Here is a 19,140-nt window from a genome sequence, read left to right as displayed (position 1 = left end):
CTTTTTAAAGGTTTTGGAGAAGTTTGGGGGAGAGCTCAGGCATGTCCCTGCCTTTACTCCACAATCTTGGCTCCCTATGAAGTTTCTATTGGTCAATATTCATATTATAAACAAACAATTTTTGGTTTTGGTCAACTTAATTAAGAAACTAGAGGAAACCCAGAAAGCTCCTTTGTATTGTGGATTTGGCAATTTTAAAGTATCATTTGAGTGACCTTTAGTTTTTTTGTAGGACTGTATCTGTACAGGTGATTTCATTGGCATAGAGAATTCCCAGGTGAGGAAATTCTACATACTACAGCAGATTTAATAACACATCTATAATTTATAGCCTTAGAGAGTTGCCTGAGGTCATAGAAAAGTTAAGTTACTGGCCCATTCTCAGACAATACATGTCAATAATGGGACTTCAACCCAAGTCTTGCTGACTCCAAAGCCACCTCATTATCCACCATGTCCTGCTGCCTTTCTGAGCTTGTTTTTCTATTGTAAAAAATAGCTTTGTACTTCTGACAGACACAATCTCAGAGTTATGAATTTATTTTATTTCTGGTTCATATGGCATCTATTTTTTCCTTATAAATTGTCATAATCTCTCTTCTCACTGTCAAGTACTTTTTGGTAACATTTTCACAAAAATCATTCCATGCTCGTAAGCTTTATATGAGAATGATTTCTTTTTTAACAAAGAGTTATATGCTTTGGTAATAGGTTTTTACTTGGTCTTTATCTCATTACCAGAAGTACTGGTTAATAAAAACAAAGGCTGTGTCTATAGGATGCTTCAAAAGATCCAGTCAAAAAATGAACATTTTCAGGTCATAGCAGAGGGTTATTTGATTCATTCCTTTACTTACTCTTTATTCACTCATCAATCCAACAAATATTTATTGAGTACCTATTTTATAAACAGCACCATGATAGTTATCAAGGGGCATGTAAAAAAATACAAATCATCACCTGCTATACTCCCTTCTAGAAGCTGCATTCTAGTTGGGAAGATATGGCATACACATAGAAAACCATGAAAAGGCCATACAGCATGGCAGGAGATTGATTATCAAAAGAGCGATACAGAAGACAAGTGCAAAAGGAGTCTAAAAAAGGGAAATTAATATGAACTGGGGTGTGTGCTCTTCATCTTTTGGGGATATTGAAACCTCTTTAAGAGTCTGGTGAAAGCTATGGACCCTGATTATAGAATAATGTTTTTAAATGCACAAAATAAGATACCTAGGATTATAAAGGAAACCAATTATATTGAAATACAATTATTAAAATATTTGTTCAAAACATTTGTAGACCCCAAGTTAAGAATACTGGGACTAGAGTGATCTAGGAATACTTCATGGAAGAGGGAGGACTTTGAAGAATCTACACGATGCCAAATATGTAGAGAAATCCCATTTGTCAGCATTTCAATTCCGTTCACATAATAAATAATTATTAAGTACCTACCAAATATGAAATACAGTGCACCACGCTTTGGGGATGCAAAGAAAAAAAATGAATCTGTGTTTTCAAAATCTTACACTTTACTAGAAGATATGACATGTATAGATAAGTATTATACAAGGAAGAGAGAAAGAGAGCCATTGAGAGATCAAGCTGAGAGCTCTAGGAGCATTTCAGCAAAGAAGGGACATTAAAGAGGAGCTGAGTCTGAAAATATATTAATTGAGGTTTAATAATAGCTGAAATATTTTATGTGCATGACAACAGAAAACATTTTAGGTAAATGGACAATTAAAATAAGTGAGTATAATTCATCTACTTCTCACTCTTGAAGCCAAGTGAACTGAGGCTTGAAGGAAAATAAGGATTTGGGAAGGCAAAGGTAAAGAAGGAGTACTTTCTAGGCATTAAGGGCACTAGGTGAATGCACTGATTTAGGAAATGGTATGTCAGTTTTAGAGAATACCAACTTTATGTGGAACACAGATTTTAAGAAGAGAGATAATATGAAATAAGGCTTGAAAGATAGGGTGGAACTAGATTGTAGAGGGCCAATAATATTAGGCTTAGGGAATTTGTATTTAAACCTATAGGTGATTGGAAATCACTAAAGAGTTTTGAGGATAGGAGGACCATAGTCATACTTTATCCTTAGGAATATTATTTTGGCAACTATACTCAGAATGGCCTAGAAAAGAGCAAAACTGGAAATAGGGAGACCAGTTAGATGGTTGCCACAATAGTACAGAGAGAGAGGTCAGTGATCAGGGCTTTACCTAAGGTGGTAACTATGTGAGTTATAATGATACCTCATGTTTACATAGTAATCTCAGGTTTACAAAGTGCTTTACATTAATTATCTCATTTGATCCTCACAACAACCCTATGAGATCAGTACTGTTGTTATCCTCATTTTATAGATGAGGAAATTCAAGCATGGAGAGGTTGTGATTTGCCCTGGGTTATACAGCTGTTAAGTGTTTGATGCAGGATTTGAACCATGGTTCTCCTAATGCCAAATCCAAGGCTTTATCTGTTGCACAGTGAGAAGGGAATGGATGAAAAGAGCTTGTAGAGTTAGATTTGACAGTAAAAGGCCACTGATTGATTGTGGGGAGTAAGAGAGAGAAAAGAATCAAAAGTGTGTCCAGAGTTAGAAAGCTGGGTAACTTGGAAGATGGATTGATTAAATTTTTGTCCAAATGCTTTGGCACTGTATAGATCTAGATGTATCTGAAGCCCTGTGATTGACACATTTAAGCTATGGGCAATAATCTTCCTATAATCCTATTCTGAAGAGATAATCCTGTCTAGGTTATTCTTTTTTTCTGATTCCTTAAGAATCATTCTGATTAGATTCTATGGCAAGACATGTTACACTCATTAAACTTCAAGAATGGGAAGTAGATAACATACTGACTTATTATAATTCTCCATTTAACTAAAATATTTTCTGTTCTCATGAATATGAAATACTTCACCTATTATTAAACCTCAATTATTTTATTTCCTAGATAGATAATGTATTTTTAAAGTCATAATTGGTTGACTATAACATGAAGGTTTAAAGAATAAGATTTTATATTTGTTGTTCTCATTTTCTGTTTCCATTAAACGAAGATCATATGATTTAGAGCTATAAGGTACTTTGAAGACTACCTACTACAGATGAGGGAACTGAGAGGTCCATAGAAGTAAGTCAATTAATAAGCATTTATTAAATGCCTACAATTATCAAGCAACGTGCTAAGAACTGGGGATACAAAAACAGATAAAAGACAAGGAGCATCCAATCTGATGCTCAAGGCCATATAAAAACAACATTTATGCAGTGCTTACTATATGCCAGATACTGTGCTAGGTGCTTTATAGTTATTATTTCATTTGATCTTCACAATAATCCTAGGAGGGATTGGTTATTATTATCCCCATTTTACAGATCAGGAAACTGAAGCAGAGAGAGGTTGTCACTTAGCCCAGGGTCAAATAGCTAGTAAGTGTCTGAGGTCATATTTGAATCCAGCTCTTCTTGAACCTGGGACTCCGGTACTCTGTGGACCACTATGGCTCCACCTTGCTGCCATGTAGAGCTGGGAAGAACCCAAGTCTTTCAATTTCAAATTTACCATTATTTTTGCTATAATAGAGACAACATGGTGCAGTAGGAAGTTACACTCATCCTGAAAGCAGAGTAGCTAAATTCATATCTTGGCTCTGCCACTTACTACCTATATGACTTTGCCCAAGTCATTTAACATTTATGGGCTTCAATTCCTTCTTTCGTAAAATAAAGGAGTTGGACTACATGGCCTCTAAATCCCATTCCAGCTCTAGAATTAGGATTATCTGACCATTACAGTTGCCTCCGCCACAGGTGTCAAACTCACAGCCCTCTAGCTGCCAAAATTCCTGAGCTGCTGGGAACCACATTGAAATATGTGGAAAACTCTTTAATAAAATAAATTAAATTCAATAAAACATAGATAATGTTAATTTGTGACTTTTTAAGTGAATATGTGGCCTGCTAAGATCCATTTCTATTTGTGTTTGACATCATTGGCCTGTTTAGCCTTCTAGATTAGCACATTTTCTACATCTCTGAAGTACAAGCAATTTCTAATTGGCCGTGTGGTTAAAAAAAAACTATTGTCCATTTTAATCTGAGAGCATAGATACTCCAACTTTATATTATTTCTTCCCTTGTGCCCCCCCACCCTAAATCAACTTCTTGATTTTCCTTTGAAGAGGCAAAAGTAAATTAATAGTGAATTATTGACAACCTTATCCATGAGATAGTGAAATATGAAAGGCTTTGTGGAGTAGGGGGCAGAGTCCTTCAGTTTAAATCCTGCCTCAAAACTGTGTGGACATGATCTCTGATTTCTCATCTATAAAAGGGGAATAAAAGCCATATAAATACAAGCTACTATTACTCAATAAAAATAAGAAGGATTTGTTAACTTAGTTGTGACTTATTCTTATGTTTAAATGATAAAGCTTTGGCATTCAGCAGTGACATGTTATCTTTTGATACCTTAAAACTCTATAGGGGAAGGAGCCACAAAAAATTCAAGCTACTTTTATATGCCTGGCTTGTCTTAGAATCTCAGAATTGAAAGGACCTTTAAGCATACTTATTCTATCTCTGACCAAATGCACAAATTCCTTCTGTAACATCCTGACCAGGGGTCTTAAGGCATACACATTTAAAATGATCTTCTAAAATTTAAAACAAATTATACATTTCTAATTTTTAAGACATTGATAGGGAAAATGTTTGCTAAAGTGACTTTATGCTTCAATTCACTAAATGTGTATCACTGTGCATGAAGCATTGTGCTGTGCTGGGGGAATATATTTATAACTAGGCAGATATGGGCTCTTGCTTTAATCTTTTGCTGGTTTGGATTTGTGATGGTGGTGATTGCTAGGGCTTTTTTTTTAAGGTAAGTTTCCTTTAAATCAGCACAGTGCTGCTTTTTAGGTCATCAGAATGAAGCTTGCTCATGCAAGGGGGAAAAGAACATTTCAATCTAGAAATGACATTTTTTTCAACCCTGGTCTTTGAAATGTAAACTTTAAATGCATAATCATATAGTTTAGTTCTTATTTTAAAGGAGTTAAAAGAAAACCAAATTCTATCCCCCACTCCCTCTTGGCAGGCAAAATCTTTATAGTAACACGAGTGAAAAAAAACCTGAAGGATGTGGCTTGCTCTCTGTTTGGATGATGCAGAATTGCTTTAAGCAGTAAGCTTACTGTTTTCAGACAGCATTAGCAGCATCAGCAATACAACTGTGTCAGCCCTCCTGAATACTGGATGCTTGTTATCGCACAAGGGGAAGTGATCTACTGTATTTAGGATTTGTTCATTTGATAATGGCTTAAACAAATCCTGATGGACAGACCTGCTGTTTCATGCTTTCTTCACTAGCCCTGAAGATGCTGAAAGATAGAGATGGTTGTGATGTTCTTTTGTAAGACAGGAAATGCAATCTTTGGGGTTTTCTGGAAATAGAAAGGTCATGCAGCCTGGAACCAGTGAGCCATGCCAGTCTCTAAGTCATCAGGTATGACCTCATGGTTTATACTGATATTATTATAACGTAGGGTCTGTGTTTTTCTTTACCCAGTCTTGAGTCATTTAGTACGCATCAACTAATATTATCAGACTGGACATAGGCTTTTACAAGAGGAATATTTATAGTAGGTGGTAGAAAACCTCAACAATATGTATTTTTATAAATGTGGCTTGTACTCTAGCTCTTGTTGGAGAGGGGGGTGGGGTGAAAAAGAATGCAAAATTATTTTATTTGTGTTTAAATGCAGATTTTGGGGGAGGTGCTATATAGATTTTTCCAGATCAAACCTGGCTATAACCAAGCAGCATTAAAAAAAATTAGAATGTCAACAACATAATGATTGGGTCAGGATGATAAAGAAATACCATAACTAGTTGCTTTCTGATCAAGGGGATGATATAGAAAGACAACTCATTATCTTAGAGTTATTAAGCAGAGAGACAGATTTTCTTTGACTTAATGTCTAGGTATTTTAAAAGTACAGAGTCAACAAAAGTTTGATCACAGTATTATTTTTTATCAATATCTAAGATATAATAAAGATGTTTTTCAAATGTAGATTGCAATAGCTGAACTGTTTTAAAAGCTCTGAGACTGAAAATGTAATTCAATTACTTTAGGATGCAAAAAAAAAAAAAGCCCAAACATTGGTTTCCATCCCTCAGATCTCTTGAAATGCTGATACTTTAGGGGCTGTTAATGTAGATACCTGCTGTGACACTATTTTTAGATAAAAGCCGATTATAGACCTGTCTTCTAAAATGAAAGCTTGTGACATTGTAGCTTGTCTGGAATTTTTAACTCAGAAGAGTCAAGCTTTGCCTGCTTTCATGTGGAAATTTAAAAAAAAAACATTTAAAACAGGTATGTATAAATGATAGAATATTCAGTGACCCAGGAAAGTAGTTCAGTACATCCATTTTGTTCTGAAACTCTGCTGTTTATTCTAAACTATTTTCACACGTGATACTGCCACACATGAAGTTCATCTTGTTGCATCAGATCCCCATGGTAAAATATTTGCATATGATACCATGGTTGTGTTTGAAGCACAAACGCTTAGAGTAATGCATTTTGTTCCCTTTTCATATTGCATATATTCTATTATTTTAGAACAGCTGCCTGAGGCCTCTTGGCCCAGAAAATCTTTATTAAATGATCAAAGAGGTAAAGTGTTTTATCATTTCTCTTCAAAAGTTTGTATTTCTGCAAAGGACTACAGAGGTATCAGAAGCTCTTAGCATAAACTTATTCAGTTAAAGGGCTAGTTTGTCCTTTTTAATTAAAAACACATTGGAAAAAGTCTACTTACTGATATTGGCAATAATTTATAGGTTATTCAACCTGCTTATCCAGCTTATGCTCTTATTAATAGGGAAGACTGCCATATTCTTAAGCTTGCTTAATTTTGGAATGATTTGAATATACCTTTCAGTTGCTATAAAACCTGTTTAATCTGTTAGAATTTATTTCCAGTCTTTGCATGTATTAGTCACTGTGAGTACATTCTGTTTCTTGGCATTGTCCTGGGATTCCTCTAAGTATTGGTTTTACAGCATTTTGTTGTTTTTCTCTGTCTGTGACCTTCTAAAATGAATCAAGTCACTCAAGGTTCTTTATTCTCTTTCTTTGGTAGTAATTAAATGGGGACTTGGTTTGTTTTGTAAGGTGAAGAGGACAATTATTTCGAAGACCTTAATTCGTATTAAGATTATGAGAGACATTTAATGTCATTGGATGGGCATTGCCATCCCAAAGCATATTAAATTGTAAAACTAAGGGCTGACTAGGGCATAACAGACATTTGGAAAATAATCTCAACCTTTCTCCCTATGATACAAGATAACCTTGACCTTTTCAATTGTTAAACCTGTGGAAGTCTTCCCAGAAAATGTAGTCCATGTTTTCAGTGGCCTCTAACTGTAATGTACAGTGTTTGAAACCCTTTTAAAAGGTTTTATAAATATTTTATGAAGATAACAATACATGAAGAATTATTTGGTTAATTCTCTGTTGCATAGAATAAAGATATTCATCCACAACCCTTTACCATTGTACAATGGGACTCATGGTATAGCCTAAAGAGTATTGGTTTTGTAATCAAAGCATCTGACATTGAATTCAAGTTCTAAAATAAGCTATCTCTGATCCTTTGGGCCAATCTTACCACATATCTGAACCTCAATATCCTCATCTGTAAAAGAAAGGTATTAGACTAGATGACTGCCAACGTCCTTTCCACTAATAAATCTATGATTTTATGAATATATCATGTGGCCCTTTGTTTCACTGAAAAAAGAATCAGATTAACTAGTCCTTGTAAAAGCAAAGAAAAATTTAGAACAGAGTAGCAAGATTAGAAGAGTGCTATAGAATGGAAACAAACAGGAAGGCTGAGTTGAGCCCCCTAGCAAAGGACAGAGACATTCTCCTGAAACAACTTGTACTTTAAAATAATTTTTGAAAAGTTGCTGTGCTACCATAAGAGCAGAAGAAGGAAAAAAGTGCATACCTAGATGTTCAGAGTGAAGGTTAGTTGCACATAGTGCCAGGTTTTTTTTGTATTTGCAAATCTTTTACCATGTGTGTATATATATACATATATATATTTAATATATATGTAATATATATATATATATATATATATAATATATATACACATATACATATACATATATACAATTTATAAAAGTTTAATTGATGCCTTTTTTTAAAAAATAAAAAAGACATTTTCCTCCCCGTTAAAAACCCTCCCTTATAGCAAAGAAAAATGGTTAGTAAATCAGCTAGTGTTCAACATTGTGTACTCTTGCCCCCTCCCAACTTTTCTAAAGAGAGAAGAATGTTTCATCATTTGTCCATTGGGACCAAGATTGGTCACTATAGTCTCTGAATTCAGTTTCCTTTTATTGGAGTGTAATTTACATTATCGCAGTCTTTGCCTGTGTTGTTCTTCTGATCCTGTTTTCTTTGATCTGTACCAATTCATGAGTCTGACCATATTTTGTTGAATTCCTCATATTTGTTATTTATTATAGCTCAGTAATATTCTATTATATAACAAGTACCACAGTTAGTTCAACTTTTCCCCTGCTGATAGGCGGTCACTTTGTTGCTAGTTTGTTTTTTGTTTGTTTTTTTTTTTGTTAGCTTAGTTGTTATTTAGGGTAACATGAGGATTGATTAAACAGTGTGATCAAATACTTAATAACTTTGGTTAAACAATATCTGAAAAGTTTTCGGTGTACGTGCCATGATATGGTTAAGTATAATGAATCAACTATATTTAAAAAAAATTTGCTTACTCTATGTTTAGTATTAAATCATTGATTTCATTCTGCAAGTTTTGGTACTCATAAAACTTAGTTTGGATCCAAAAGAAATTAGACCAGCCATAAAACATAGCCTTCATTGAAATAAGATGCTAATTAAAATGGAAATAATGACTCACATTGTTCTTTTAGCTATTGAGGCTCATTTCCAGTCAATGTATCATTTACTGATATTAATAATAGTGGGAAAAGATAGTAAGAACTTATAATTGGATTTTTAAAAATTGGACCGAAATATTTTTGTACCTCTTTGCTAGGGTGAATTAAGTAGTGTTATGAACCTGTCTGCAAAGCTCCTCATATTTTGAAGCTTATAAAGACTGGGAGTGGAGAGCTAAAAAAAAAAGGAAGAAAGAATGGAGGTGATGGCCCCACTGTAATCTGCTTTGAGCAGACAATATCTGAATTTTTGTATTTACTGCTTGGTTCCACCTTCTAGGAAGGACTTTAATAAATATAAAAGCATTCCAAAGAGGGTGACCAAAGATGGTGAAGTGTTTCAAGATCATGCTCTCTGAAGATCAATTAAGGAACTAAGAATGTTTAGCCTACAGAAGAGAAGACAAGAGGAACCTTCTTTCAGCATTTTAAGGGTTTTCCTGTAGAATAAGGGGAAGGCTGGGGGTGGTGGTTAAGGAACCTGTGGCTTCGAAGCCACATGTGACCCCCTAGGTTCTCAAGTGCAGCCCTTTGACTGAATCCAAACTTCACAGAACAAATCCCCTTAATAAAAGGATTTGTTCTGTACAACTTGGTCTCAGTCAAAAGCCCACATGTGGCCTGAAGGCCAGAGGTTCCCCACCCCTGATAGGCCTATTCTGCTTGGCTCTAACAAAGCAAAATGAGGAGGAGGGGATTTGGAAATTACAAAAATCTTTGCTGATGCAAGGAAAACTTCTATTGTGATATTAATCAAGTCATACATCACTGAAAAGTGTCTTTGGGTAGAATGTAGCAGCAGTGCCCAATTCTACTTAATTATATTTTAAGACTAAAGTTATGGAGCAAAATAAGTGAATGAATGAATGAATAAAATCAGCACAATAAACTAGATAAAATAACCAATTATCATGTCTCTGTAATGGTCATGATAGACCAAAACATCCTTTTTCAGAAATGAAGTATGACTTTATCCTAGTTGATAAGAGATTTTCATGAGTCTTGCCCTTCAAATGAGACAATGAAAAAAATATTTTTGTTCAAACAATTACTGTGTTATAGAAAGGCACGTAGAAAGGAACAACCAGTCCTTGCTTCCTGTTTTAGGGTTTAATGTTTCATATCTCTGGCAATTAGAAATGGAAAAACATTTGCCTGCTTAAAATATCTTCCAGTGAACTCTTTGAGTATGTGTGAGTAATTTGATATTTGGATGATATTTAAATGCAGAAGTCCCTAATTTTGTGGCATCACTGGATCCAAATACTGTTTTGTTGAGAAATCTTCTCAACCTGAAGCTTTTCCCCTAAGGGTGAGGAATCAGTCAAGAGGAGCTTAAGATTACGAACCCAGGAGTTCCCAGATTCTTCAGTCTCTTAGTGTCTAGTTCTTTGCTTACCTCTGGGAAAAATAACATTATAATGCACACAGGAGGGCATTCCTCATATTGAAAATTCAGTTCCAAAGGCTGAATACTTTGGAGACTTTGAAGCTGAAGGTCAGATTGCCTAGGAAGACCTTGTACTTCATGGGCAGAGTAGAGGGTAAAGCAGTAATGAAATTCCTTATCCAAACCACTTGAAGTGGCATGACCCATACTTGCTAACTCCCTCAGAATTCCTGATACAAACACCACACTTCTGAGCAGGTGACCTGTCTTAGGTTGTTTTTCTTTTTCTTTTTTTTTTTCTCAATTAGTCTTAGGTGAAGGACAATCAAATAAGCTTATCTTAATATAAGAAAACTTGGACTATTGTGATGAAGCTTTGAATATTAAAAAGAAAATTCTCTCTCTCAAAAGCAAGTGGAAGCTGAGGCTGTTATTCTTAGCTATGAATGTCACTTGAATATTCAACAAAAATTACAAATCTAAATGATAAAGCCTTGATCTAAACCATGGGTGTGTATGTAAAACAGTGTAAACTTCAATACAAATATACTGTCAGTTAGACCTTTAAATCACCAGCCTAGTCTTTTATGGGATGAGAAGAAGCCAGATAGATCCCATCCAAGTATAGATTACCTTCAGACTTGGTGATAGCTGGGCTATGACTCTTGGCATTTAATCCAGAAGAGTGTCATCTGTACATGAGAATTGTGAAGAATTTTGTATTCAACGCCCTCACTTCAATGCAACCTCATCAATATCAAAGATGAAAGTAATGAGACCTATGGAATCACCCACAAGGGGAAAACTGAAAATTGAAAAGAAGGCAATTTTCCTGCCCCATGATTAGAACTCCTTGTTTAATAGCTGGTGGACTGACTTAGCTTCGGCTTTTTTTTTTAAACATTAGATTTGTTTAAGGATAATCCAATATGCTCATTTGAGTATTTAGATCACCATGGTAAAGCCTTTGGCCCAAAAAGGCCAAATAATTCCTAGGTTACAGAATGAAATTTTGTATCATAAACTGTTAAGTTCTTCACTTGAGATAACTACTTTCTAGCGGTTAAAAATTGATTGTTGGCCACAAATTAATTTTACCCATGAATGTGAGAAACTTAATTTTCTGTATCTCAATATGGCAGGACTTGTTAAAGCTAAATCAAGACATCCTTTGTAATTGGGGAACCAGGGAGATGAGTTAGAATCATAGACTATTAGTACCTAAAGGAAATTTAGATGTCATTTTATCTAACCTCTTTATTTTACAAAAGAGACAAATATGCCCCAGCAAGTTAGTGTGGGGACTAGAACCCAAACATATCCAGATGCCCAGGCTAAGACTATTTGCATTTTACCATGATGCCTCTTAGCGGCTTAATCTTTGAGTATATTTGTGGCTAGGAATATAAATGAAAGACTATGAATGAGTGAAAGACTGTACAATTTCAGAATATATAGGCAGCATTACCTAAATAGTAGAAAGATAAAATATTGGGTTGACAAATTGTAAAGCCTGCATTAGGGTCCCACCTCTGCTATTGGCTTCTGGGGCAACTCTTGACAATTCATTTAATCTCCTCTTATCATTTTTCTCACTAGTGAATAGGAATAGGTAGTAGTACTTGCCTCTGAAGGATGTTTTAAGGATTTGAAGTATCAGATACCAAACTGGGAAAAGATAAAAAGATCATCATAGTATCCTCACTTCAGGAAAGTATGGGAGTAGTCTGCAACAGCCTCACATTTGCTTGAAACAATCTAGAAAAAAAAATTGTGCTAGTCTATTAGACTAGATTGATCTCAATTTCCTTATCTGCAAAATTATGGGGCTTGTGTTAGATCAAGGAGTCTTAACCTTTTTGCATCATGGATCCCTTTGGCATTCTGGTGAACCCATCTAAGAATCATGTTTTAAAGGCATAAAGTGAAATACCCTGATTATAAATGGAATTGAATTATATTGAAATATAGTGATCAAAACATTTTTAAAAAGAACTTCTAACTTGGTTAAGAATCCTTGGAGATAATCTTTCAGGTCCCTTCCAAATTTAAAATCTCTTGTTTTTTGAGGTCCTTTTCAACTGTAATATTCTCATTCGTGGTTCTAGTTCATAGGATCACATATGTAGACGTGAGAGAGATCTTAGGATTCATCTGGTCAAACCTCCTAATTATACAGGTGAAGAAACTGAGGCCCAGAGAGTCCATGTGAATTGCTCAATGTTACACTGTTGACAAAGGAAAGATCTCTTGACTACAGGATCAGCATTTCTCTGTTGCGTTGAATTGCCTCTTTGTTTCTTTCCAAAAGGAGGTATTCAATAATGGTAGCCATCTCTAGGGCTGGAGGGCGGGGTGGGGGAACAAGGGAAGAAAAAAAAAAGAAATTTACATGATAACTTTATTATATATTTAAAACAACTGGCAAGTTGTATGTAATAGATTTGCAGTTTTGTGTTCAATCATGTTTTTATTATACTCTGTTAAGGAAATGCTTGTTTTATTTCATACATTAAAAAATATTTTTTTTTAAGAAAAGGAAAGAAGAAAAAAAATGAAGTTAGGGCAATGAAGGTAAGTACCTCCTATGGGTGCACCATCATATTCAGCTTTGATAGTATCCTAGTGGTCTAGTCAGAATCAAGGGCAGAAAAATAGTAACACAAGGATAAATTATATTTGATTTAGTAATGCAAAGGTAGTGAATTGGGTTTCAGCATTTTATTTTGAAAGAAGCTTATTATCAGAAACTTATGGCAAATATTACATGATTAGACCATTACAGCTCACAACACCAAAACTTTGTTTTTTGTTTTGGTGTTTATTTTCACAAAGCTATTGTCCCATCAGAATCCCATGAAAGTAAATTATGCCATTGATTTCAGTTGGATTTAATAAAATGAGAAAAAGCACAAAATTATACTTGCATGGGAAGAATAAAACTCTCGTTTTGATTTATGTAAGAAACATAGCAGAAGCCCCCCTCCCTTGATAAAATTGGATTGTTATTCCCTGCTGATTTCCATTTTGATAGAGTATTTTTATTTCTGGTTTCTTTATGTGACAGTCTTCAAATCTAGGTCCATATTCTTCACCTTATCCAGTTTCTTGCACATCTTGTGAAAACCAGCCCTTTCTTTAGCCAGTCTCTAAGACCTTCCATGGAGAAATGCCTCCATGGTGCTGCCCATCATGGATGTTAGGCTAACTCCTTCAGCCTGTTAAAAGGAGGGCAGAGAACTTTAGTGGGGGTGGAGGAGAGGAGAGGGCAGAGTAATAGAAAATATCTTTATTCAAATGACCATTTGGTGGCTCATTTTGTAGACACTGTCCTGTTAAGCACTCATAGCTGCTGAAGCATCTCCATAGCAGGGACTGTTCTGTTTCTGTCTTTGTATCTCCAGCATCTTGACTATGCCATGCACATAGTGAGTATTTAATAGATGTTTGTTGAATTGAACCGACAAGCCACACTCATATTAATAATTCTGCCACACAAATGTACTCAAAGATTAAGCCGCTAAGAGGCATCATGGTAAAATGCAAATAGTCTTGGCCTGGGCATCTGGATATGTTTGGGTTCTAGTCCCCACACTAACTTGCTGGGGCATATTTGTCTCTTTTGTAAAATAAAGAGGTTAGATAAAATGACATCTAAATTTCCTTTAGGTACTAATAGTCTATGATTCTAACTCATCTCCCTGGTTCCCCAATTACAAAGGATGTCTTGATTTAGCTTTAACAAGTCCTGCCATATTGAGATACAGAAAATTAAGTTTCTCACATTCATGGGTAAAATTAATTTGTGGCCAACAATCAATTTTTAACCGCTAGAAAGTAGTTATCTCAAGTGGGGAACTTAGCAGTTTATGATACAAAATTTCATTCTGTAACCTAGGAATTATTTGGCCTTTTTGGGCCAAAGGCTTTACCATGGTGATCTAAATACTCAAATGAGCATATTGGAGCAGGGGAGAACTGCTATAGACCAACACTTTATGGGACTTTATTGAAGCTAGACACAGGCCAAGAAAGTGAACTGTTCTCATGTAAGTAATACTGTTTCCCTTCCTCCTTATTCCTCTTTCCAGAACAGGAGAGCCATAAGTTGCAGGGAAAAAAGGAACCTTACTTGGTTGCCCCAGGTAGATGGGAAGATATTTGTAGATACAAAATTCATTCAATTAATCAACAAGGATTTATAACTTGTCTTGTATTCTGCTAAATACTGAGGATATGAAGAAAAATCAAAAAGTATCTATGTACACAAGGAGCTTACATTCTAAGGGAGGAAAAATGTATGCATATGTATACATACATATATAGATACATGTATGTGTATATAAATACAAGTAAATAAACATATAAAGTAGATGCAAAATAAACTTTGAGTGGAAGGCACCAGTAGTACCTAGTAGTGAGGAGACTAGGAAAGAGTTCCCATTTTTCAAGGTGGTAATTGAGTTAGATCTTGAAGGAAACCAAGGATTCTGAGAAGCAAAGATGAACAAGGAGAACACAGGGGACAACTAGCTAGTACAAAGGCATGGAAATGATATATGGGGTGTCACGTGTGAAGAACATCAAATGGATCAATATGGCTGGACGATAGAATACATAGAAATTTGTAATTATTCAGAAGCCTGGACAAATAGGAAGGGGTCAGGTTATGAAGAATTTTAAATGTCCAACAGTGAAGTTTATATTTGATCCTAGAAGTAATGTGGAGACTTTGGAGTTTATTGAGTCGGAAGCTGACATGGTCATATCTGCCCTTTAGGGAAAACACTTTGATACTCATTGAATGATGGATGGCTCTAGTAAGGTCCTGCTTCCTGAATTGCTTATCACTGACATGAAAAAAGGTGTAAGAGCATATGGTACTGTGGGTGGGTGGATGAAATACTGCCAAACATTTGGTGTGTTTGATGCCCCACCACGTGCTACAAGGCAGTCTTCCCAAGAGCATTAAACCCTCCTTAAGCAAATCTTGTAAACAGTGTTCAGAGTTCAGTGCCCTCCTATATGTAAACAACATTTGTGGGTTCCTGATTCCTTGTACTATTTAGGTAGATAATAGAAAACAAAGTAATTCTAGAGACTACGAGATTAAAAATAATATAACACAATCCTACACTCACAATGTCTAGCTCTGCTTCTGCCAGTGGCAGAGAATGGCTAATTCATTTTTCTTGTGACAGCCATCCAAATATTTGAAAAGAGTAGTTATGTTCCCTTTAAGTTTTCCCCCTTTCAGGCTAAAATTGCCCTATTCCTTCAACAGGTTTTTATTTAAGTCAGTTTTGGGCGCCTTTGTCATCCTGGTTACCTAGATATGCCTCAGTTTTTCAAAGTTCCTTTTAAAACAGGACATGCAGAACTGAACATGATTCTTCACATATGGTCCAACTTTTACAGTATAATGAAACTATTGCCTCCATTGTTCTACATATTGGGCTTCCATTAATGTTGCTTAAGATTGCCTTAGCTTGGGGCAGCTAGGTGGTGCAGTGGATAGAGTACCAGCCCTGAAGTCAGGAAGGACCTGAGTTCAAATCTGACCTTAGACCAAACACTTGACACTTGCTAGCTGTGTGACCCTGGGCAAGTCATTTAACCCCAATTGCCTTAAAAAAAAAAAAGATTGCCTTAGCTTCACCCTTCCCCTTACCCCCAGCTCCTCCAGCAGAGTAGAGACCATAGTCACTCCTTCAGCACCTCAGGGAGGGAACCATCTTTCCTTAAATAGAAAATGCTATCAGAACTGTACTACTTACCTATACAATGTCTAATAGTACTTTTTCATCCCTATCCCAAAATATTGTAATAGCCCCATGAAGAGAACAATGGTGCTGTCAGTGTGGAAAGTTACTGGGAGCACTGGCCTTCATTAGCTGCCTTAAGTCATAATACATAAGATTCCTAAATAGAGAGAATCTACGCTCAGATTCAACCCCAAACAGCTAGGATCTATACCTCAACAAGCCTTCAAACTATCTCTATTGATTCATGCACTCTCAATCTCCATACCCTCACTTTTACTCCTATATCAAATAGTTAACATCTTGGCAAATGAGATAATATTTATAAGTCAATTAATCAGAAACATTCATTAAGTACCTATTATGTGCCAGTTGTAATGTTAAGCCTGAAAAGCAGTTGGCACTGTGCCTGGCACATAGTAGGTGCTCAACAAATGGTTCCTTTCCTTACTTCATGTTACTATTTATTCTAATGAAGAGTATCCTTCTGGGGCAGATAGGTGGCGCAATGAATAGAGCTCTGGCCTTGGAATCGGGAGGACCTGAGTTCAAATCCAGCCTCAGACATTTAATCCTTACTAGCTGTGTGACCCTGGGCAAGTCACTTAACCCCAATCACCTCACAAATAAAGAGTATCTTTCTCCAGTTCTATAGCAGTTTCATGCTCCAAATGGGAGACAATGTGGTTCAAGGGAAAGGGTGATGAACTTGGAGTCCCAGGACCCGAATTTGAAGTCTCTTAATTTCTCTGGGTTACAGTTTCCCTTTTCTTAAAATGACACTGGGTACTCTACCAGATGACCTCTAAGGTTCCTTCCAGCTCTAGATCTAGGGGAAACCACTCTCCTGAACACACCTATTCCACTCATTACCAACATCTAGAAAATGTATTGAGGGATTCTTTTTAGTTTTGAGGATGACTAATGACTCTGGGCAGCTTTGAGTCCCCTTTGACCTGAACCACAACCTTTCTCTTTTCAAAGCCCAACCCTTATCCCCTATCAGCTCTTTTTGCCTGTGCTTGCCTTCTAATGGTGTTACTCATTTTCTCAGCTGTGGCATTTTAGCTGCTAAAATGATCCTTTTAAGATGCAAGCTCAACCATGAAGAGTTCCCACATTCCAAAACTGTCAGGGGCTCCACTTTGCTCTAAGACAAGATCCAAACTCAGCTTTATTTTACATTGTTCCCCATCACATACTCTGAGGTCTGGGCAAACTAGGTTAACAGACTTTCTGCAGTCTTGTCATATTTTCTCCCACTTCTGTTAATTTATACAGGTTCTTTCATGTGCCTGTAATGCACTTCCTCCTCATCTCTGCTATATAGCATCCTTACCTTTCTTCATGGTTCATCTCAGGTGCCATTTCTGTGTAGCTTTACCTGATCCCCTTGTCCTAATCCCAGGTGAATGTATTATTTACTTCCTCACATATTCTTTGAGCACTTTGTCTGGAATTCTCTTTTGCCCCAATCACTCCCTCCTTCATCTGTTTGCAATAGAATGTGAGACCATTGAGAGTAGAGGCAGTCATTTTTACCTCTGTATCCTTGGGATCTAACCCAATGCCTTGCACATAATAGGTTCTTAAGAAGTGTTTGTTGCGACTAATGTGGAAATGTGTTTAATATGATTGTACATGTATAGCCTATATAAGATTGCATGCTGTCCTGAGGAGAGAGGAGGACAAGGAGGGGGAGAAAATTTAGAACTCAAAATCCTATGGAAGTAAATGTTGAAAACTAAAAATAAATAAATTAATTTTAAAAAAGAAGTGTTTGTTGAATTAAAACGTGATAAAGAGATACAAAATAGAGGGGAAAAACAGAGAAAAGTGAGTGGTTCAAGAGGGTCTGAATTCAGATAAATTACTCTTATTGCAGTTACTTGGGCTTTGGAGTTTCAGAGTACAAGCAGACCTTAAGTTACCAAAGTCCCTTATATGTGAAGAGTTCGCAGGAATGGTCCTCCCATGGGATGTGACTAGCTGGCCATAGGTGCTGTCTTTGCCTGCCTTTGTGTCTTGCTACTTCCATCCAGGACTTCTGTCCCTTCCTTCTTCCCCTTCCCCTGTACCATTGGAGGCTGTATTTGCTGCCTATAGTTTCTTCCCCTAGCTTTATTCTCCCCTATGCTAACTGATCTTACTTTACTTCCTCTTCCTGTCCTCCAAAGGGTCTTCAGTGGCAGAATGCATGCGTGTGTGTGTGTGTGTGTGTGTGTGTGTGTGTGTGTGTGTGTGTGTGTGGCTGGGGGTATGCAATGGAACTTATCCCCATATGAATGAGATGTGAAAGTCTTAAGACTTTCCTTGTCACAGATGGCAATTTTATTCAAGTTGTTCTTAATGCTATTCCTACTACACTGAATTTTGCTCTTTGATTCTTGTCGTTCTCAATTCTATTTTTTCATACATGAGTAAAGATGAAATAACACATTTGCTTTGCATAATTAAATGAACCCAGTTTTGTCAGTAACACTCCCTCCCTAAATAGATAACTTAGAAAAGACTACCCCTACGTTAATAAAATTGCATAAGGGAGGAGAGCAACTTGTTCTTTCAATGAAAATTTATGGGCACCTTCTAGGTGTAAAACAGTAGAATTTATTTTATATAGTTTAAGCCATAGCCACAATGTAGACTATTGAGTTAGAATCAGTAATGAAAAAGATGGGATTTAGTACAAAATGTATTCAAGGAAATTAGAAAGGTTCTCAACTTACTTTTTTCATGCACAGCATTTATAACAGAGAATACAATTAGAAGTTAACTTGTAAAACCTTTGCATTTGTAGTACAGTGTAATTTACCTGGCACTAAAAACAACCTATCCAATCCTCAATTTCTTCATGTATAAATTGGAGATAATAATGCTTATATCACCTATCTTCCAGGGTGACTACGAGTATAATGCCTTAAAAACTGTAAAGTTCCCTTAAAATTTTTTTTAAAAAACAC

The 19,140-nt window shown here is 36.0% G+C and overlaps 1 protein-coding gene across 4 annotated transcripts in view; it reads left to right on the top strand.

Annotated features, from left to right (window-relative positions):
- SLC4A10 (solute carrier family 4 member 10) overlaps nt 1-19,140 on the top strand; it is a 373,505-nt gene that overhangs the window by 102,452 nt on the left and 251,913 nt on the right. For 3 of the 4 annotated variants that reach the window (XM_021004925.2, XM_021004921.2, XM_021004924.2), the window contains exon 1: nt 5,219-5,525. The exons of the other annotated variant lie outside the window; for it this stretch is intronic. In XM_021004925.2, the coding sequence (XP_020860584.1) occupies nt 5,445-5,525 (81 nt within the window). In that variant the 5' untranslated portion in view covers nt 5,219-5,444. Of the gene's footprint in view, nt 1-5,218; nt 5,526-19,140 lie in introns of those variants that run through there. 4 annotated transcript variants of the gene reach the window in all.

This window comes from Phascolarctos cinereus, unplaced genomic scaffold (genome assembly GCF_003287225.1).
Source record: "Phascolarctos cinereus isolate Bilbo 61053 unplaced genomic scaffold, phaCin_HiC Scaffold_726;HRSCAF=1367, whole genome shotgun sequence".
Taxonomy (NCBI): Eukaryota; Metazoa; Chordata; class Mammalia; order Diprotodontia; family Phascolarctidae; genus Phascolarctos; species Phascolarctos cinereus.
Note: the sequence above shows the minus strand (reverse complement) of the source record. Positions and strands in the feature narration are given on the sequence as shown.